The sequence below is a fragment of the Clarias gariepinus genome, chromosome 8 (assembly GCF_024256425.1).
Source record: "Clarias gariepinus isolate MV-2021 ecotype Netherlands chromosome 8, CGAR_prim_01v2, whole genome shotgun sequence".
Classification (NCBI taxonomy): domain Eukaryota; kingdom Metazoa; phylum Chordata; class Actinopteri; order Siluriformes; family Clariidae; genus Clarias; species Clarias gariepinus.
Window position 1 is genome coordinate 33,540,454 of NC_071107.1, and position 23,717 is coordinate 33,564,170.

General features: G+C 39.5%; 1 protein-coding gene across 1 annotated transcript in view; it reads right to left on the reverse strand.

Annotated features, from left to right (window-relative positions):
• Nucleotides 1–1,431: 1,431 nt before the first annotated feature.
• Nucleotides 1,432–23,717, reverse strand: part of runx3 (RUNX family transcription factor 3) — a 50,133-nt gene continuing 27,847 nt past the window's right edge. The window contains exons 6-8 of the mRNA XM_053501842.1: nt 16,069–16,227; nt 8,163–8,234; nt 1,432–4,198 (exon numbers count right to left, since the gene is read on the reverse strand). Of these exons, the coding sequence (XP_053357817.1) occupies nt 3,696–4,198; nt 8,163–8,234; nt 16,069–16,227 (734 nt within the window). The 3' untranslated portion in view covers nt 1,432–3,695. The remainder of the gene's footprint in view (nt 4,199–8,162; nt 8,235–16,068; nt 16,228–23,717) is intronic.

Below are 23,717 nucleotides of genomic sequence, written 5' to 3' on the forward strand. Positions count from 1 at the left end.
ACACACACATTATATTTCTGAGAAGAACTGACACACTCACCCACACACCTACATCTGTCTTCTTTTTGCTTTAGCTGATTAAATACAGGGCTTTTGTCCTCTGCGTGAGTCTTGTGCCGAGGACAAAATATTCGCCCCACAGCACATCCAACAGGGAAAGAAGTAACAAAACAGATGAATGATGGGTGGAAAAAAAGGAAATTGGTGCAAAAAAAAAAAGAGAGCTATAAAAGGAAACTGGGAAGAAAATACTGGATGTTCTTGTGCTATGTTTAACTGGAAAAATATCATTATTGTTATACTGTGCCTATTATTTATTTCTTATAGCATTTTAGTTTTGTGTGTACAGTACCATTGTGTTGTGCGCCAAACTCTTGCGTAAGGAATTCTTGGGTGTCTGCGGAATACAGTAGAACACGCCAGGGTGTGCCGTTCTAGGGAACCATAAAGCATAAAGTGTCATGTGTGATCAGGCTGAATAGATATTTTACCTATAGTGTATTAACTATCCCACGGTTATAATGGATTAATTCTTAAAGAATAAATGAACGGCATTTTTTCCCACTTAAAGTTTTGGGAGACTTCTTCCATAAATACTATCAATACCATCACGTTTTGAGAGGAATCCCCACCATATCAATGATCACTCCTCTATAGCTCTTACCCTGTGCGTGGGAGGTCTGGAGTCTACCCAAGGGGCCTTGGGGCACGAGGATGTGCACATGGGCACATGGGCACAGATTATACAATAAGTCCATGTGAATTTGTGCATTATAGAAAGATATAGAAACCACAAGATATTATAAAGTACGCTTTAATACAATATAAACCTGTGAACTGGAACTACTCTTCTGTCCCTAAGTCTTTAAGCGCTACCTATCCATTTCACACACATGATTAAATGTGTGTATATATATATTTATATACACGTAATTTTCCATTGGGGAAACATGTTCGTAAGGATTTGGGAAAATAAATTTTATTTGTATATACTCTCTCTGAGCCTTCCTTCCTTCACTGTCTCAGTTAATCTGGGATGAAAGCTTTGTCTACATATACAAGTAGTTTTCTCTTTAACCTACTGACCTCATGGACGCAAGATATTTACTCAATTTGACCCTGTGGATGATTACTACGCGTACAACGTTTTGGCTCATTGATATCCCAATAAACAAATCTGATAAATTAAACAAAGTTATGTTTGATTTCATTAAAACAAACAAAAAAATTCCTTTGAAGATGACATTCGGCTACAAAAGTAACTGTAACTTTTCCTCCTCATACTTTATCATGCTAAATTATTTTATTGTCATCTATTGTGCCAAATGATATTCTTTAATCAAATGTTATATATGAAAATGACTTAAATCCCAAATCCAAGAAAAAAAAAAAAAAAAAAAACACACAAAAAACACGTGACTTTTTTTTTTTTTTTTATTAAAATGCATCAAAACTACATTGTTTGCACACAATGAAGGTAGACTATAGCAGAGCATGGTACAGAGTCAAAAACTACAATATACAGTGAATGGAAAAACACTATTTGTTCTTTTAGGAACAGAGACACTGGGCTCTTGGTGTTACACTCAACACACAATTAACACAACTGGTTGTACAGCTCGGTTTGTACTGTTTTAGTCCTATTTGCATCAGCTCTTTGGGCATGCATGTCAAGAGACCAGCCATGAAAATTATTAAAATGCCTTGACTTAATAAACGCTTTGCTTTGTTCATTTAACTTAGCGAAGGGATTAGATGATGGATGAATGGATGAATGGATCGATGGATGGATGGATGTCCAGTTTAAAATTGCAATTATAAACAATTATGATTGTGCTTTGTTACACCTTAAACAGAGCTCTTGTAAAGCATTATAAGGCATAGTGTAGGTCATCATTGTTTCCTGAGTTAAACTGAATGGATTGTCATTAGCAAAGATTGCAAGCCCAAATTTGAAACCATGGAACGTCCTTAACTATAATCCCAGAGAAGAAGGAAATCCATAAAGAAAAAAAAAAAAAGGATGCTGATTGCTGTCTAAAGTTTTTATTTTTTGGAACGACTGCATTCTCCTTCCTCAGTTGTAGGAACTTCTTACATGCTTGCTCACTCAATGTCACCCACGGCCTCGGGCTCAGGACGTTAATTATGTACAAACGACAAAAGAAAAAGAGACGGAGCGCCATCACAAAGGCTTCAAAGTGGCTTTGGAGCGGAGTGAACAAAGCGCGAGGCATTAGGAGAACTAGTGGCCTAAAGAATGGCTGGCGGTCGCTGAAAGACGATCTCACGCCCACACTCCTCAGCACACACTCTCTCTTTTCGTCATCCTTCCCTCTTTAGCTAGAGAGAGCAGGTGTGGTGGAGTGTGAGCGGCTGGGAAAGGCCTCTGGCTGATGACCTATTGTGCACGCACACACATCTACACACACACACCTGAAAGGAAGGGAGGGACAGATTTCTGGCCACTTTAGCTCCGATGTGGAGCTGGCGCATGGTTTTGTCATCAAAATAATGAGAGGCGATCCATTTCATATGTAGTTATCATCTACCGTTTCAGTCGCCTCATTGATGCGAGGAAAGACGAATAATAAAAGCGCTTAAAGCTACGTGTGTTCTTCATTCTTTTCGAGGCTGGGATGACATCATAAAAATGTAACACTTTGGACAACAAAAGGAAAGCGAGACACTTTGCCTTGCAGTATAATCGATTAAGAGTTATTACGAAGAAATTTGACCTCTTTGGACTTGTTTTTTTTCTTTTCATGAATAGGGTTCCTTGGCATTTTACTTTTGGAGCTTTCTTTTTTTTTTTTTTTTTAATAGAATGTTTTAGTGCATTGGAGCTACATAGGAAAATACATTACATTTAAAATTGGTAACCATTTTATAATTTAGAAATAATATATTACAGTAGCATGACTTGAATGCAATCTTATATTAAATCATAGAAATGAAAACAACAAAAAAAATAACACAAACAAAAAACAAACAAAGCTTTTCTTTTTTCGACCTGGAAACATTAAGAATAATCATAGAACTGGCTCAAATAAATTAAAGAAACCCAAACCATATTACTCAGTTTAGACAAATAATGGCTTAAAACCAAAAAAAAAAAGAAGAAAAAAAAGAAAGAAAGAAAACGATATAAAAAATAATTACTGTAATAATAAAAACAAGTTGTTCAGGATTGGTGGAGACAAATGAAAACATTAAAAAAAAAATTCATTCATTTTGCACGCTGAATATCAATGCTGTACCGAAAGCTGACTGTAGCCATAAATAAAAGTTAGATCAATCACTTCAGCCAATACAGAGTGTCCTCAGGACACCAGACCTGACCAAATGTCAAAGGTCATTCTTTAAATTTCCTGAAGTGTCATTTTCTTTTTTTCTGATTTTCTTTTTGTTTTTGCTTGGCCTTTGAACTCCTGCTATCATTATCCAGCTGCTCTTGTTACATAATAAAACTAAACGTCAGTCTTTCAGAGTCTGTGCTTAGTTTATTTTTTTCTTCTTGCTGTTCTTTCTCCGCTCAGTTCAGTCTTAAAGCACACAAAGCCCCGTGAAATACACTGTACACTATCTGAACGACTGAACAACACTGTCTCTGAGAAAAATAAAACGTGACTCAAAATGAAGGGCGTCAGACTCGACTGAAACATGCAACTCTTCTGTCGTTGTTCTCTATTTGCTCAGTAAGGCCTCCAGACGGACTCATCCATTCGTCCTGGCGTGCTCATTGCACTCGGCGAGTTGCTGTGGCTGCCATCGGCCTCCACGCCGTCGCTACCGCCGATCAGGCCGCCGGCTCCACCTGACCCCGATGTGGCGCCTGCTGCCGTGCAGGAGGTCAGCATGCGGGTGGGCGAACGCTCTCCGACTGTGCTGCCGGTGGTGCCACCTGCAGGAACCATGGAGAATTGGTAGGAGCCTGAGCCGGTGCCGTAGTACAGGTGGTATGGGGATGAGTTGGTCTGGAAGTGCGAGCTCTGGTTCTGGTTTCCGGGGTACGGTGGGGGCAAGTAGGTTGTATAGCGGGTGGAGGCAGGAACGCTGAGACCCCCAATGCCGGCACTGGATGGGTTGGCGGAGTAGGTGAAGGGGCCGGGGTAGTGCATGTGAGGGTCAGAGAACCGCGGCGCTGTAAGAGGAGACAGGGATGGGAACGTGGTGCGTTGAGGGAACAGATCTGTACCTAAGAGAGGGAGAGAGGAAGAGAGAGACAGGCTGTTAGGAGACTTATTTTTCAACATTTGTGAAGAAGACTTTAGTCAATGTCAGCAGTGTCAGTGTCTTCAGGATAAAAAACCTCTGTGGTTTGTTTGTAGGAATTCCACAATGCTTTAATAAATCAAAACTTAAAATCATTGTCAAATTGGTCTTCATATGAGAGGAACAGAACATTTCAGAACAAATTAAATTCAGGGTTTGTTGTCATGTGCCTAATTTTTATCAAATTTGATGTCATCATGTTTTTTACATTTGGAAAAGGGTGAAAATGTATATTCATGCAATGTAGCTGATTACTGTGTCTCATGTCTGGATTATAAGTAATGTACTACAGTTAACGCACACCAATTAACACGTTTAAAGGGTATAAGTGAGACCTTCAGTTAAATATGATGACTTGGATTTACACTAATGGCGTAAACATACTGGAGTTATCCTGAACTTGCTAACTTCCTTCTCTTTGTGAGCTCTTTTTATATATTTTATATAATGAACATAACTATTTTATATATAGTTTTTTTTTTTTTTAACTCCTTAGTGCCCAGGCAGAAGCGGTGCATGCTGGGATAGTGGAGCACATTTTGTTAGCGAGCAGGCTTTGGCATGCCAGCAGCCCAAGGGGGGGCGGATGCCGGGCTTTGCGTGCCACCGCCTCATTGAAACGTCTCGCCCCCTCTCCTCCTCCTCCTCCTCCTGCTTCTCTGTCTGGAGAAGTGTGGAGAAGAGAAACAGAGATGGGGGGGAAGGGGGGGGGGATGAGACGGTTCCTTTACTATTTCCACTGCTTCGTATTTTCTTCTTTTTCTCAAAGAACATGCTTTGCTGTTTGTGAGGCGGGGCAGACTATGAAGTCTGTATTTTTTTTTCTTGTTTATTTGATTCCTCTGTGCTCGCTTTCGGACAGAATCCTGAAGTTGTTTTTTTTTTCTCCACCTCAAATACTCCCACACCCACTATTTTGTTGCTCAATATAGTTCAGAGAAAGCTGACAAAGCACTGAATTGTATTTGCTGGAGCAACAACAAGACGTGACTAACACCTGATATACAGAGGCATCGTCCCAATCGGCAGGGCACAAATAATACAGATGCTCAACGAGGACCCGCTAGCCTCCTCTAGAGGCCTGACGGCGATCCTACAGGCCGAAGCACTTGCATGATGAAGGTATTCAAAAGAGAAGAACTCGAAACAGAATACACTCCGTTATAGCCTGTCATTCTTGTCCCTACAACTCAGTGGTATTTGACTTACACAACCATGCTGGTAAGGAATAACTACAAATTCTTCCTTCTTAGAAAGAGAGGCAATTAGTGTAAGTGAATAGAAAGAAAAAGTATAATTAGTGATCTCCTCCAAATACTTCTGGCAGCTTCCTTGTAGTGTTGCACAATCAATGGCCTAAATGTGATAAGTAAGAAGTCGTCAATTAATTAAATAATTGAGTAAAATTTCTTTGGGCTGCTCCCATCGGGGGCAACTTGGCACAATTTGCTAATTTTGGATGCCCTTATTGATGCAACCCCCCCATTCTTCTAACCCGGCTTGGGACCGGGACTGCATGCAGCGGCTGGGTGGTGTGGGGTGCGGCAACCCACCAACAACGGGGTCCGAACCCCAATCCTCAGATCCTCAAATCCTCAAATCACCAACCTAGAGCCTTAGCCGTCTGAGCCACCACTCCCTCTAATGGGTTAATGAATATGAGTAGTTCTTTGTTCTCTTTCCTAGTACAGCGAGACATCAAAATTCCTTTGAAATCCAGATGTGACTCGAAGCAGAAGGGCAGTGGATGAAAACAAAGTCTAACCTCACCAGACTATTGTAATTACTATTATATTATTATTATTATTATTATTATTATTATTATTAGATCCATGCAGTGATGAAATGTGTGTGAAAACACTTTTGAAAATGTGTGTGTGTGGTTGTAAAAGTATGTGTGTGTAAAAGACAGAGCGGTAGCAGGACCAACCCTACACATGATCTCTATTACTCTCTGTTTAAATGTGACGACTCGGAGGGAACAGGAAAAGGGAGGGTGAGAAAGATTTAACTAGAAAAGACAAATATACAGGAAACGAATAGGGAAAAAACAGAAGGTAAATCCCAGAGCCGTCTTAAGCACACACAGAAGCGCATGCGTGCGCATGTATGTGTGTGTGTGTGTGTGTGTGTGTGTTGTGCCGCACCACAGGGAGCTGTTTTATTCCCAGAGTTCCACTAGCCCACAGTGAAGCGTGTAACCCACCTTGGCACAGAGGTTTGCCTCATTTGCCTGCAATGTATGTATGTCGTGTGTGTGTGTATTGTGTATTGTGTGTGTATTGTGTGTGTCTGTGTGGTCAGGATGCAAATCCTTAGAGCACTCCTCTGTGAAATGTTTGCTTACAAGATGGGAATGCAAACTGTGATGGATTGCACCTGTGGGCCCACTAACAATATGGCCAGGTAAGACAGAGAGACAGTCAGAAGAAAGAGAGACAGGTAAAGTTTAGGACGTGTCGAGAAACTGAAGCTTATTGATATTACTTTTAGCACTAAGAAAGTGAGAGAGAAAGATTCAGAGAAAAGGAGAGACCTGAGCATAAGATAGGAGACAGAGAGACAGTGTGTGTGAGAGAGACGGAGAAAGTCAGTAGCTAGTGTGTGTATTTGTGTGTTTGTGTGTGAAAGAGAGAGAGAAAGACAATGACAGAGACAGAGATATGACAAGACTGTGAGAGACAAAGATAGACATAGACAAAGAAACACATTGACAATAATAGACAGAGAAGAACAGTAATAGAAGAAAAAGAGAGAGACGGAAGTAAGACAGTGACAGAATGGCAGACAAACCAAATGAGAGCAGGACAGAGACAACGAGAGAGGAAGACAGGAGTTTAAAAGAGAAAAGACAGTGGAAGAAGGTAAAGAGAAAGCATGAGAATCAGAGAGACAAAGAGAGAATGATAAGAAAGAGAACAGACACACACTGTTAAACCTTCTAAATTGTTTTTTTTCTTCTTCACAATTGTACAAATTTGCCTGATAATTACATCTGTATGCCTCTCTGTCTGCATAATTCCCTGTCTCATTGTCTGTCTGGTCTGGCTTGGCTGTCTGATCGTCTGACTGCCTGTCTGTCTAACTGTCTCTCTGTCTGATTGTCTGTCTGTGGTTTTTCAGTCGAGTCTTCTCTCAGACAGGTACTTTATAGCCAGTCATCCAAATCATCTCATAACATTTGTCATGTCACTCTGCATGTGTGTCGGACCAGAACCCATCTTCTCAGTGACCCGACAAATCCAGTCTCCCGGATTCACCACTGGCAGAAATTTCACGTGAGCCCCAGCTGTGAGCTAGCCCTAATACGGTGCGGGGAGGCGCAATGGGTAATGGTTGATAAAACCGTCACTTAGCCGCGCTAGAGAAAAAACGAGGCAAATAACCGCCGCTGCGCCTCGGCTGTGTTTATACTGGCACGATAGCATATGGGATAAACATGATGTGTCAAATGCAAATGATTTGATGTCAGATGGTGAGCTGAGCGATCAGCGTCACCCGGCAAAAAAAAAACAAACAGTAAAAAAACTATCAAGAAAACAGATCAACAGATAAGAAGCGACGGCAGAGGAGGGACAATTCAAATTCATCTGGGACGCAAAAAGAGTTTTTTAGTCCAGGCTACTCTAATGATTATGTGTATTAGTGTGTGTGTGAGTGTGTGTGTGTTTGAGAGTGAGTGTGTTTTTAGGAGCACATGACTCAGCTGCAGTTCTGGCATCATTATGGGATTTGCGGTAACAGGAAGGGCAAACTGACTGAATTGCTGTAGGGATGGAAAAAAACCTTCCAGCTAAGACTCTGTGTGCGTGGAGGTGTGGAAATTTGGGGTTTGTGGGAATAATGGTGTAGGTTTCTGTGTGTGTGTGTGTGTGTTTATGTCTTACTTGACCAGCGTATGTCGTCCTCCACTTTGCAGGGTTTGATCTGAGGTGGGTCGATCTGCTCAGGCCACAGTCCTGAAAGACAACCACAAATCAAAATGTAATGTTGTCTCTGCATTCATCCATTCAGCCATCAATCTATTCATCCATCTTTTCATCTAACTGTCTATATGGGTGTTTGTCTAACTATCCATCTATTCTTCCATTAAACCTCCATCCACTCACATATCCATCCATCCATCCATCCATCCATCCATCATATTCCCATTTTCATATTCCCTTCATCCATCCATCTATCCATCACTCCATTCCTCCATCAAGTATCTATTTGTCTATCTAGTTATCCATCCACTAGCCCAGCCTTTGTCTATTTTTCCATTCATTCATTCATCGTATATCATTTTTTTTCTGACAAACATCCATTGATCGATCCATCTAGCCAGGTATGCCAAATCATACAGTATTAATTTATCTGATTATCATCTATCTATCTCTCCATTTCATTCTATTCAGTCATTTATCCCCCATCCATACCTCTCTATTGCCTTAAATATTTGTCCATCTAATATTCATTTCATCCCAGCATTCACCATCCATCCATCCATCTGTATCAAATTATTCTTTGCATATTTTCTACAAGAATTAATTGGGTATGCTGTGTTATTGTTTCACTTACAAGGCAGGGGTATGTGTATAAAAGAGAGCATGTGTGTGTGAGTGTCTGGCCATGTGTATATGAGTGTTTTTGTGTGTGTGTCTAAAAAGTGTGATTGCAACACCTCGACTTTGTTTGCACTTGCTTTACTGGCAGGCCGACGAGCTCATCACGAGACTGTGTTACTGTTCTAATCGGGTCTAGGTGGAGAAAAGCAAACATTCCTAAGTCTGCTTCGTAGTGGTATCGCATAACACACACACACACATACACACACATACACACACACATACACACACACGGAATGTGGAACACGTCTGTAGTACATCTAAGTGGTATAATACCAGGTCGTCTATTACAGCTATTGCGTATATGTGTGTGTGTGTGTGTGAGAGCAATTGCATGTGTTTTTGTGTGTGTTTGTGTCGGGTGGGGTGGGGTGGGGTGGGGGTGGATGTGTAAGCTATCTCTAAAATCTTTCTGCCTTGATGACTAAGCAGTCTTTTTCTGTTGTGGATTAAAATTGAGCTACATATTTGTTTTGATGTGTGTGTGCGTGTGTACAGTATGTGTATGTTTGCTATTGTGTATATATGTGTATGTTTGGGTTGAAAATAGTTGTGTTTTGAGCATGGTCTTGCCAATAGGAGGGAATGTGATGGGTATGAGGGGCATGCTACAATGTTGGCATGTGGTTAAGTGTTTGTGTATGGCCAGCGCATGTGTGTGTGTGTGTGTTTGGTATATAGACCATTATAGTGGAGAGTAGTTTCGAGCAAATTCTAAGACTTGAAATTTTTCCAACTAAAGATTGTGTCAAATTTTTTTTTTACAAGGAGGTAAGCACTTTCATCTGGTACCACTTTAACTAGAAAGTTATTAGTAATCTAACTCATTCATAAACAATAAAGTATTAGGGAAAATAATACTGTTTGAAATTTTGCCAGAAACATCGTTAATACCTTTCGGCCAATCAGAATCCAGATTTCTGCAAACAAATTAATTCCCTACAACAAGTAACACTAGTTTTGACACTACATGTCTGGACAGACTTCCTATCTTCTAAATGTGTATTTTTCCCATGTAAAAAAAAAGGATTATTGTAACTGATATATATATATATATAAGCACATTTGAAATTAATCTTGATGCTTCTCATCTGCATGTGTTTGTTTTGATCAAGTGTATTTTGTGTGATTTCTCCAACTGCTGTGTCTGTGTATCTGTGACCTCTAGACACCAAAACCTTGAGTCAGCGTTACTGTAGGTCGCTCTCACACACACCTCGGTCTCATTGCTGTGGGAGAGAATAGTCCCGGGTCTGAGTCAAAGAGTTTAGAGTAATGTGTGTGTGTGTGTGTATGTATGGCCGTATGTCAGTCTTGCTGCGTAGTAAAAGATTAAGTGGGGTGTTTGAGTGCATCTGTGTGTATGTGTGTGTGTGTCAAGTTCACACCCGCTGGCCATGGCGCACCGAACTGCAAATTTGACATGCAAATAAAAGCTTGTTTGCTCTCGGTCTGCAATGGGTTAGTTGTTACAAGCCAACCATCACGTACCGTGGACATTGTGGCAAACCGAAAAGGCACACACACACTCACACATACTCGCACACACACGTGAAGATGACAATCGAGAGAAACGGCCATGATATTCAGAAACAGCAACAGGAATGTGTGTAAACAATCACAACAAGGAACCACAAATCCCAGACCTGAGTCCAATGCAGTAATCTTTCTCCTTCTTGTGCCCTCTTTCTCTCTTTTCCTACTCTCTCTCTCACTCTGGTTTTCTCTCTACAATGGCAAATTCTTGTGTATAAAGGCCTTATTCAGAGCCACAGCTGCTGCCATTGCTGTACAAAAATAAACATTTCCCTCAAATATTTTGATTGGCTGATGGACAACGTCAATAGACGGGTCGTTCAGATTAGGGCTGTTATTAAAGGCTGCCGCTGGTGTGGAATTGTACACATGTAAGCATATCTGTGTGTATGTGTGTGTGTGCCTGTGTGTTTATATATACATCTATAAAGTAATGTGTCAAATATCAGTGAGCACATTCACTGAGCTCTTACCACATTGACCATTGTTACAGCTTTATATTAATGCACTTATTATATGCTTTTATAGAGAGTACACTAGCAGATGTTAACTACAAGAAGAAGTTTCCTGAGTCTACAGTGCTTTCTAACACAAAGTAAAGTGTTATGTTTTCTGGTTTTCTTTTTTTTTTTTAGATTTGTTCACTAATTTTCTTCCTTGCTGATATTACGCAACAGCTACCAACCAGAAAATGAGAAGGCTAAAACATACTTCCTCAGTTGCAACCCGTTGCATCCTTTTAAACTGCTGTTCAAGCTGCATTACAGTGGAATATTATATTGTATATATTGCAATTGGCAAGCCAGAAGTGGCAAGTGAAAATTCATTGCAAACCTTTATTTGTTGCATAAATTTTACAGCAATGCAGACAAATAATTTTATCTTGTTAGGAAGCTGGGGTTAGCACTCAGGGTAGCACAGGCAAAAAGGCTTATCATGGCAAAAAGGTAAGTTAAGGGCCTTGCTTAGGGATCAATAATTACAGTTTGGCAAAGCTGGACCTTGAAGCCCCAACCTTCTGAGCATTTATCTGCTGAGCTACCACTGTTCCATTGCTGTATCAATAATGACCTATGCTGTATTCATTTTGTAACACTGGTAGAAGATCCTGTTTCAGATTAGAATTTAAAGGAATTGGCGAGCCAGCCAGGAGTGCTCATTTGAAAACACTTATATTATTTTTTAACTATTACCTATTTAAACATTCAACAATATTACATGTTATGACAAAATAGCAGAGAACATGTGGTGTTATTAATAAATATTAAATAAACATTTAAATAACATTTAAATTTGCATCTACAGTCTTTTTTTCTTGTCTGATTAGTCTCTTATCAAAACTCTCACCTGAACTTCAAGTTTGAGCTATTTGTGTCTGAAATTCAGTTTGAATGTGTGTGTGTGAGTGCGTGTGTATGTATGTGTGTGTGTGTACGTGTGTGCGTGCGCCTTTGTGTTTAATAGTTTAATGATATCCATATGCTTTGCTTAACCGATCTAATGCATACATTATCACTCACACACACATCAGCTTTCACCAACCCACCCCTAACAAGAGAGGATGTGTTTGAGTGTGTGTCTGTGTGTGTCTGTGTGTGTTACACAGCAAAAAAAAGAAAAGAAGTAAATAAATTGGCATGGAATTTTGGTTGTTTACCTGAACTTGCACACACACACACACACACACACACACCAAATAACAGTCCTGTTGCTCATTTGCCAATGTTTAGGATGTGCTTGAATGCATCAGTAAAAATCACACACACACACACACACACACACACACACACACACACACACACACACACACACACACACACAAAGATCTGTCTGTCTTTTGTTCCTATGTTTGCACACCTCCCTGTCTCTCTTATTGTCCCGTCTTTGCATCTCCCTCTCTCTCTCATGCTTTCTTTTCCTTTCTTTTATCCCACAATCTGTCCATCTTCACCTCACTTCTCCTCATTTGCCTTGCTCCAATTCTATGTTGTTATTCTCAGACTGAGCAGTCCCAAAGTCATGCTGCTGCATGTCTGCTAATGAGCACTTAATTATCCTGTCTGAGTGTGTGTAGGTTGTGTGTATGTGGACATGGGTGGCAATGTGTTGATATGTTTGTTGCACATCTGTGGGGAAGAGACAGTGTCTCATGAGCAGACTAGACTCTGTAAGTGCATGACTTTGCTTTACTTACAGATTATAAAGCTTGCACACACACTCTTGCACACACACACACACACACACACACACAGTCCAGACATCAGTAACTTCTCAGGTGATGAAATAAAGACGGGATGTTAACTAAGCAGTGTGTTGTTAGATCTCTCTCTTTCTCTCTCTCTCTCTCTCTCTCTCTTACACACACACACACACACACACACACACACACAACATGCAGACATGACAAGAGGCCATCGGATTACATCTGCGTGATGAGAGCGGATAAATCATGCCATGCAGAAACAAACATAGCGATTGTGCCAGACGTAGATGTAGTGTGTGTGTGTGTGTATAAAGATAATTTTAATCCAGTGTTTTGGTGTAAGTGTGTACTGTATCTGTCTTCATGTGCCTATAAAGCACTAGCAAAAACATCCTAGCAAGAAAGAAGGGAAAAAGATTAAATGGGGTGAGATGGCTAATTATTTTTTTAACATTATAAAGGAAAAAATATATAAAAATAAAGCTAGCACAAAATCAGAGAGAAAAAAAAATACCACAAAACAACAGCGGACGAGATGGCATGTTTGACAAAACAATAAATAATAAAAAGGCTAACAGAAATCCTATCAGACTGAGAGAAAGAAGAATTTTACCACAGAAAACTAGCATATATCATTGGGTGGGGATGGCTAATAATTTTCTTGACATGGTGTAAAAAAAAAAAAAAACAGTCAAAAATGCTTACAATACAATCTTAGAATAGACAGACAGACAGCAAGAGAGAAAGAGAGAGAAATTACCACAAAAAAGCCTAGCATTTATCAATGGCTAGTGAGATGGCTAATTACCTGTCTGACAAAGTAAAAATGATACACACTAAATGTTCTCAACAAGGAAAATAAAAATTTCCACAAAAAAACTAGGATATGTCAGAATGAGGTGACCAATTATTATTTTTTTAGCTGTCCAACAATTTGAAAAAAGAAATGCTACGTAGGACTCAGTCATAGCAGAAAGAGGAAAAAGGGGGAAGAAAGGCATTTACCACAAAAGAAAACCCTAGCATAAGTTGGTAGATGAGATGACTAATCATTTTCTTAACATTTCTGCCAAAACAAATTATTACATACAAAAATGCTAGCAAAAAGAAGGAAACAAATAATTTTTTACCACAAGAAACTAGGATGAGATGGCTAATTATTTTTTTCAGCTCTCCAACAAAAAAAAAACAAGTACATATATAAATGCTAGCAAGAAAAAGCTAGCAGAAAGAGAAATAAAAATACTTTTACTACACAAGAAACTAGCATATGTTAATAGATCAGATGACTAAATAAACTCATCTGTAAAAATATACTTACAAAAATGCTAGCAAAAAGAAGGAAACAAATTATTTTGCCAAAGAGACTAGCATATATCTGTGAAAAATAAAAAGAACACAAGCAAAATTACTAGCAAAAAAATATCCTAGCAGAAGAAGTGTTTACCACAAAACCCCTAGCGTGTGTCAGTGGATGAAATGGCAATTTTTTTTCCTCCACACAGTCTCTCTCGCTTGATTTCATCTGAGTCACAAAATGGAAGCTTGTGTAAGTCATGGGTCAAATTCTCACCTAGATAAAGTCGCCGCTAACATTTAACATTAACATTTTCCTCATAATATGTATGATCATGATAAGCTAAATCTAGTTAGGTGGTTTTTTTTGGTTTGTTTGCTATTAAATATGTGTCTTGCGTGTGCGTAGATGAACCTTAGTTAGCTAATTCCGTCACACATGCTCTCTATTATGACTTTTCTCACACATATTGTATTCTAACATAGAAATTAAAACCATATTTTGAATGATGAAAAGATATGAAGACTTCTTTTATTAGATTATGTGTGTGAACAAAGTTACATACTCCGTATACAAGATATTTATTAACGCACTTTGTGCATATTTATATTACAAAGAACGACATAGTTGTAGGCGTAATGATTTTTTTTTTCTGCCTGCCCTGAGGTATGCAATTGCAACATTCATACCAGACATGAAAGTGTGGTTTTGGTTTACCCACTCCTCCAAATCTCTCACCGCCTACTTACACACATACACACACACACACACACACACACACACACACACACACACACTATATATATATATATATATATATATATATATATATATATTAGAGGCCGAGAAAAGTTGCAATTCATCTTCACAGTAGCTGAATGTTGAGTTTGTCTAGTGTGTGTGTGTGTGTGTGTGTGTGTGTGTGTGTGTGTGTGTGAGGGCTGCCTTCGAGCTATGACGGCTTAATAAAAGGATAATAACCTCTCTTTATCTTTTCACAACTATGGACAGATATACTTCAATTGCCACAAACACACACACACATACACACACACTAATTGGGGGATTTCCATTTGGCATTTAAACATTCTAATGACTCATACATTAAGAAAAAAAAGTAGCATCTTTATTAACTTCTTCTTTTTTCGGGAACGTTACTTATCGCTTTGCGACGCAGATGTCAGACAGACTGTTCATTTCCTTCCTTTACGCAAATGTTCTGCCTGATCATGCAAAAATCCGTACGGCAGAAACTCACCGAGCCGTAGAGCTTCATGGCTTTTACCTTTGAACGCACATAACACAGCACGCAGGAAGTAGGGCTCAGTGATACTTCCTGTGAGGGCTAATATACAGACCTAACGATTTGCACACTCTGATGGATTTAGAGACATGTTAATAAACAGAAAATTCAGAATGCAGTAAACTTCATCTAGAGTCGCGCCAGGCTGTCTTGAACATGCAGCCAAATAAGGTAGCTGTAGAGGGCGATTATTCTTAAATGCCGTGTTCACTAGTTCCACTGTTTCGCTGAGGTTTTCAGACGAGTAAATGAGTCAAGGGTGAGTGTACAGAGAGCTAAATAAAACTGAAAGGTAGAGTTACAAAGACTTTCGCCTCCACACACACACACACACATACACACACATACACACACATACACACACACACACACACACTCACACACCACCGGCATGAGAACCAGCGAGTGGGTGGAGGAGCAGGGTGTGAAATAAGCTAGTGTGTGTGTATATGAGAAGGCAAAAGGTGAGAGAAAACAGAGCGAGAGAGCGCGTGTCTGTTTTCCTGTTCACTTTTCAGACATGCCTTCGTGTTCACAGGGCTTTTCATTTGTCTGAGAATGTACACACATCGTCACTATGGTCATGTCTCTTCTATTTCTATTTCTCTCTCTCTCACTCACACACACACACACACGCACACAAAGAAGAACGACAGACGTGGGTGTACATGTACTGAGTGGTTGTGAGATTCCAAAGTCTGTGGTCTGAGGTTATGAGTGTATCTCAGGTTTGACACACACACACACACACACACACACACACACACACACACACACACTGTCTGGGGCATCCTAGGACAAAATCATTCGCACACACAAAATGACACAAAGCAGATATCTGGTGTACCTGGTATCTGGGTGGCAGCAGTGGAGCCGTAATGGCTCTGGTGCGGGGGTCGGGCGGTGCCGTTGCCGGTGCCCATTCTCATCCGCTGATACCTATCTATCTCATTCAGCCGATCAGAGAACTGCATCTTCTGAGAGTCCTCAAGCTTCACTCGGTGACCTGAACACGAGATTCCAAGAGAAAATTCATTGTTTCGATTTGGCATCACAACGTGTTTCACATCTTGGATTAGGAGCACTTACTCTATAAACCTGTGATTTGCGCAGAAGCTTGCACTACTGTACTTTCAGAACTGCTTAGGTAAACCTCATTTAGAAAAATCATCAACATCTTCAAGCCAACCAGAATCTCACCAATCTGAATGGAGAATATACCAGCTCTGTGGTTCAATGTTAGTTAACACTGAGATCAAAAACTTCCAGCTACATATACACTCTCATAACTAGGGCTGTGTTGAAAAGGTGTGATGATTGAATGAAACTGCTGCAAAGAAAAAAATGGATGTCTAATAAAAGTGTCTTATTTATTTTTTTTATTTAATACTTGCTTTAAAGGAGATGTCACTGAAACGAGATTACATCTGAGATCTCTCAAATGAACAAATATTTTTTTACAGGCACAAGATAGAATTGATTTTTTGTGTAAGTCTAATATATTATCAGCATTTAAAAAAAGGCTGAAAGTCAAAATGAGAATGAATATATAAGTATATTATATAATATAAGAGATCATCTAAAACTTCCATCTTTGAAGTAACTCTTGAAACAATTCAAAGCTAAAATAACAAACTGTACAAAATTTTTTAATATACTATGCGTGTGTATACATGTGCGGTGTAGAGGTTACCTTCACCCCAGACACCCCCTCGTAACACGGGCACACTCCATCATACGCGTAGGACTCTAATGGAGGGCCTTTAATGCGACTGTCAGCGTGACACGTGAGCTACATGTGAACATTCTGTGGTTTTTAATGTGGAGTAATGGGGCACATTTGAATATTTTATATTGACACTGCGGGGCACAAACGGATCCTGAGATATGGATACCTCGTTCTCTGGGCAATATATCATCCCTCCTTTCTTAGCCCCAGGGCGATGTATAATTTCTTTTTACCGCTCTCGCTCCATTTGGTGCCCTACTTGCTTCTTGTTTCGGCTGTGTTTTTATGTGTTGTGGTTACAGGCTGGTTATACAAGCCAGCGTAGAGAGCGTGACAATGGAAATAATAATAATAATAATAATAATAATGATAATAATAATAATAATAATAATAATAATAAAAACAGATCTCATTTGACGCAACCCAAAAAAAAAAAAAAAAAACTGATTTTCTAAGAAATGTTTTTAATTGTTCTTGATTCAAATTGAGACCTGCAGCTTTAAACAGCAAGCGCTACATAAGTAAAAAATAAACACTTGGAGACATGTTGCTGTAGAAACTTAATAAACAACAAGGTGGTAGCACGCGACCTGACAGGAAGTAGAATTACTCTTACTTTTTTTTTTTTTTTTTTTTTGCTCTATGCTCCATGATTAAAAATAAATATAAAGCCTTATACTATATTTAGCTAATGTGTAAAACATGTGGCACAGGTAAGCATGCTATTTTAGAAACTCGTTCATTCAAGATGTGTGAGACACCTGAGTGTGGAGGTGAAACAAAAAAAACAAGTGCGAAAGAAGAGAGTGAGAAAAGGGAGAGAGAGAGAGAAAGACAGAAGGAGGAACATTTAATATATGAATAAATGCTTTTAAAATGTAAATGCTTTTATGTGTGTATGTGTATACGTGTGTGCTTCCTGGTGTTAATCCCTCCTGGTTAAAAGTTCCTGGGAAGCCTTTGTGTGTGTACGGGTGTGAGGGTTAGGTTAGACCCTGCTCGCACCCCAACAACCCTCCCTCCCTCCCTCCCCCATTGCCGTGTTGGGCTGTATGAATATTTCATGCGCACGGGGGCACTTAGACAGGAATGCGGCATTTTTTTCTCATCATGATATCATAACCACAGAACAGACAGGGCAAATGGACGGGGTTCACGAGGGAGCGGGTTTAATTCAAGATGAGCACTCAATACACTCCACACTCCACACACACACACTCATAGGGAGAGACACTTTATATATAATTGGGCGATGCACTTTTTAAGGCTTTCACCTGTCAGATAGTTATGAGCCCTTGCCAAATGGCTATCATGTAAAAACTCAACATAAATAGCCTGCGTTGCCTGTGGAGTGTGTTATACCTCGGAACAACGTTCACACTCAGCTGCGTGTGAACCGAAACAAACTGATTAGCCAACAGATATGCTGCATTTCCTTCCTTCCCTCTCTCTCTCTCTCTCTCGCTCCCTCTCTCTCTCTCTCTTTCTTGTTCTCTCTTTTTTACACGCACTTTTTTTTTTCTTGCTGCCGTTGAAAAACCATATGGTCCTCACTAGAAACCGTGCTACAGGAAACCTTTTTTTAATATATGTTTGTGTACTGTATGGCAAGAAGGCAGGGCTGACATATGATCTCTTACACTCGAAGGCTTGGGCTCGACTCCAGCCTGAGCGCACGGTAAATATTTGCATCAGTGTCAATAAACGGGGCCAATAGGTGCGTGATAACAGATTAGAATTGATCTAAAGCTGAGCTGGTTTCACTGTCCGTTTTGAATAAGTGAGAAATAAGGGATTGTTTGGCAGTAATTTGACTAAGAAGTGTTGTTGGTGTTGTTAGGTTTTTTTTTTTAGACATGACAGCCTGTCTGTCTCTCTTTCCTTGCTCGGTTTATCCAGTTTGTTTTTTGACTAATGAATGAATTTCAAAGAAATGATTTTTTTTTTCCTTTTTTGTTTTATTTGAGGGGCCCTGTGTATAATGTTCCTATTTAACGTCTTAAGGAAGGAAGGTGTGTGAAAGGAAATAGGGGGGTAAAGATACTTTTGTCTTTATCGCTGCACCTGCATTCCCTTTCCTGTCAGTAATAAGAGTGAGCAAAAAAAACGAGTCCATCTTATGCAAACGAAATGCCTTGAACTATATAAGCTTTCTTTTTTTTTTCTTCATATCTCTGTTTTTTTTGTATTGCCTGTTTGACATTCCATAACAAAAAAATAATCTTGTCCCTCTTCATATTTTGCTGTGTACAGGTACTTCTAGTGTAATACAATAATTTCAGGTGTGATAATACAGAGCATGTCAGAAAAGTTTTCTTATTTTTATTTTTTTTAAAACAGGATTTCATACACATTTCTCCCAAAGATGTTAGGCGTTCCAAAAGTTTTGCACTAAATCTGCATGTCTAATCTTGCTAACACTTAAGCATAGCATTGTGCAAACTACATGCCTCAATCATCACACACTCACCTCAAGTGTGGTTTCTGATAGCCTATTGCATGACATGCCTATTTGTAAAAATAGATATAAGGATGTTGTGGAGTTAAAAATCACTTTCTTCCTCATTTTTAGTGCCAGTATCGCGTATTAGACGTTAGAGTTTCAAAGTGGAACTGATTCAAATTATAGTACTCATAATGTTTAGCATTAAATATTCACCCCTCTTGGGCTTTCCCACACTTTTGAAGTATACTAAGTTGCAATTTTGTCATAGCATAATGTTTGCATCCCTATTTATGGTTAAAACCCCTCAAATTTGCGACCGCGTATGTGTGCAGCTGCTGCTGAGAAACCCCTAGATTCGCTGTGGCTCTGGAGCAAACCGGTTTTCTAGCAAACGTTACATCATCAGTTCAATGGGGTTCACCTGTGGTTAATTAAAGTCACACATGATACACAGGATAACTACACCTATTCTTGGACACTAGAGATGATTTGATAACATAAGTAAACAAACAGCATTGTGAACACCAAGAAGCTATCAATCAGACGTTGATTAAAAATGATGATGATTATTACAATAATATTAATTATGACTATGCCTAAAGTTGCCCTCTAACAAAAGTCAGTGAGCAGGTAAAGAGGAGAAAAAAAACACAAGACGCTATTGGTAACTCTAAACACAATGCTACCACCACCATGCTTCACTGCTATGTTTCTGCAAATCATTTCGCAATTATCGGCATTTATTTCATAGTCATAACTCATAATTTAAGTATACATATAATATCGTAACATATAATTCAAATATAATTTCCAAAAACGTGCAGAGAAAAAAAAAATACCCAGTGTTGATGTGAATACCCAGAGTGTTGCTTTAACAAGTTCAGACTCCATTTATGACCGTTTGGTCATATATAAACACTCTGGGTGTTAATTCAACACTGTGTGACTTTTTATGACAGTTTTACGTCTTATGAGGTGAGTGCGTATCTGGTTCAGCAAACAAACTCCTAGCTATTGCCTCATGTAAAATTTTAGTGTATAAAAAAAAAGTGTAAGTCTAATGAAGCAAGACTCAGACATAGAACGTGCCTTGGCTAATTGACAACATCTGCTGTACAAAGAAAACTCTAAATTTCATTGTTCCTTTAATCTTCAGAAGGATAAAAAAAAAAGAAATCTACTTCTTAATGCTAACTCAGAAATCCACCACTTAGCATGTGGCTTGTGTGGGTGTGCATAATTGTGTGTGCAGGCAGCTAAAGTATACCCAGCATCCCCAGTTGTGGAGAGATGAAGAGAGGGATTATCCCTTTATTACGCTGTCACCGCTCGAAGGCAAAGTCTGTACACTATTTTTACACAATTCCCATGCGTAAACTTCAAATAATGATAATAAAAAAAGTTGTGTGTATTAATCTCTCTTTTCAGGCCTTTTGCTGCGTTTGTGCCTAAAGCAACGAGTCTGAGCTTGTAACAGAAAAGGTTTTCCCAAAGAAAATCCAGAGAAAAACTGCCTTAGACAAAACGGAGAGACACGGATTTGTTGTAAATAAGCGACCCAGTCTGGAGAGGTGATAAACAGGAGCTGGAGTATACAAAGGTGTGTGTTGGAAGTGTAAGTTGTTTCGTATCTGTTTTTTGCTGCTTGCCTGAACGCCGGCCCAGCTGTAGCTTAAACGAGGCCAGTAGATCAGAGCATAGTGCTCCTTACACTATGGGCGTCTGACAGACACTTGTGGTATTGTTTTTGTAGTTCCAGTGATTAACAGTAGAAGACAATATGTGGATGTTACAGCTAACTAGAGATAGAAACACAAATCAATTAACTACGTGTACTCATTAGAATCAATCCCTGTTATATTCTAGCAAATCTTTTTTCATAATGTCTCTACAGAGATTCAATCTCCGGTCAGTATATGACAGTCGTGTGCATTTAGCAACCTGAAACCAGGATAAACCCAAGTTGGGAATGGGAGAACTGATGAACGGCCAGACGACACACACCATAAGATTGCTACATTACTATTTAAAATAGATAATAATACAACCGCTATAAACTTGTGTGGGTGTGTGTGTGTGTGTGAGAGAGAGAGAGAGAGAGAGAGACAGGGAGAAAGAGAGAGTGTATTTGCCTGTGGATTTGCCTTTTTGGAGCACTGTCACAGCTCCTTTACTGGAAGTCCGGGCACAGGTTTTGGCGTATCAATTATTTGCAGAATTTTTCCTTTTAAAAAATGTCTGGAAAATAAACAGTGGAATTATTTCGGGGCCATTCCCGTAACACACTCTTTCTTTCTTTCTCTCTCTCTCTCTCTCTCTCTTCCTTTCTCTCTTATCCTATTCCTAGTTTTCAAACTATTCCAAGATGGTTTGTTTTGATTGCATGATGGTAACATCAGTAGGATTATGGTTCGTTGCTTTTGTGAAGTGAGAATCAGCATGAATAGATCCTACTGGCTCCTTTTTTAGTGCTTAAACCCTATGTGGTTGTGCACAAACCTGGCCTGTCACCTCGTTCCAGAAGAAAAGAAGCCGGAAACAGTGGCTTAGGGAGTAAGGGAATAGAGAAAAGAGAAAAAGACGGAGGTGTGTGGCTAGTGGGTGTTTTTTGTTTTTGTGTTTTTTTTTAGTACAACGAGGGTCATTTGTTATTATTACATGCCTTTAATCACAGTGACATCACAGAGCCACAACTTTAGCAGGTTTTCGAAGGAAGAGTGGTGATTTCCAGCAAGTGTGTCTCAATGTGGGGTTGTGTATGTGTGCGTGGGTGTGTGTGTGAGTTTGTGTCTGTGTGTGAGTGTGTGAGAAAGAGAGAGAGAGAGAGACAGTGTGAGTCAGTGCTTTAGTCACTCCCTTACTTCATTTAATGAAAAAACGTTTCGGAATGAAAGGCAAATGAAGCTAATGAAAGGATGACAGGCAGAAGATAAATAGTTGTGTGGTGTGTTTCTGTTTCTTTCTTCTCAAGGAGATGTATTTAGCCTAATATGCCCAGCTTTCACTTGGGGATTACAAGGTATTATACACCAGCGGGGATCCCCCCTTTTATAAACACAGTGTGACTGCGTGTGTTTGTGTGTGTGTGTGTGTGTGTGTGTGTGTGTGTTTTTGTGTGTGTAGAGGGATTGAGGTGTACCAATTTAATAGGTGTGTTTAGGTGGAAAACAGACGGGGGAATCTTTTGCAATCTGAAACCAAGCTAATAAACAGACGGAAAGTGTGTGTGCGCGCGTGTGTATTTTTAAAGAATAAAAAAAGTATTGTTAATCTAATAGTAGAGCTAATATTAAATGCTAAAATAGATTAAGATATAATAACAACAACAATAATAATAATAATAATAATAATAATAATAATGATGATGATGATTATTATTATTATTATTATTTATTTGTTTGTTTGTTTGTTTGTTTATTTATTTAAAAAAATATATACATAAAAAAAACTAAAAACAAAAACTAAACATACTGTATTCCTGAAAAGTCTCTGGTAACGTCATCAAAGACCAGTGAGTCTATATCACACACATGCACGCACACACACACACACACACACACACACACACACACACACACACCTCCTTTTCTCTCTTCAGCATTGATGCTGCCTTTGTAGGGCCCTTGCTGTGTTTGGCGACATCAAAGTCCATATGAATCTATTGTCTCCTCCAGGAGAACACCATTGGAAAGATTTATGGGATACAGGCGTGGCCTAGTTTATGTACACACCTGGCAGGTGCTTTACACACTCACGCGCGCACACTCACACACATTTGTCCACGCAAAGAAGACATCTCCATTTCACAGGCTTTGTTGTTGCATTTGCAAATCTTACACAGGTCTCGGTGGCAAAATGCAAAGTGGACAAACCCATCAAGCTTCACTTGATTCTTGTTTTTTGCGCTCTGACGCGCGGTCCGACCTAGAGTCCGACATCCGGCATTTCTACACAAAGACAATATGATATCTAGTGATATAGATATGATGAGTGAAGATGCGCGCGTGTGTGTGGTGGTAATGGGTGCGGCTGAGATAGTGTGTTTTAAGGGAGGGTCTCCACACTTTCATCATTTTCATGCTTTTCTTGTAGCTGCTTCATCTTTTGGGTTTAGCACCTACGTTTGCACAGATGCCAGCTCGTATTGTGTGTTTGTGTGCAGTTTCAGTGCGCGTTAACGCCACTCGGAGTTTCTGTTCTAAATTTTTCTGGCACCTGTACTCTGGGTGTGTATTGGATGTGTGCGTGTGACTGCGTTCTTACTGTGGTTTGGCTTGCGGGAGCGTGTGCCTCTGTATCTCTGTATCTGTGTGTGTGTGTG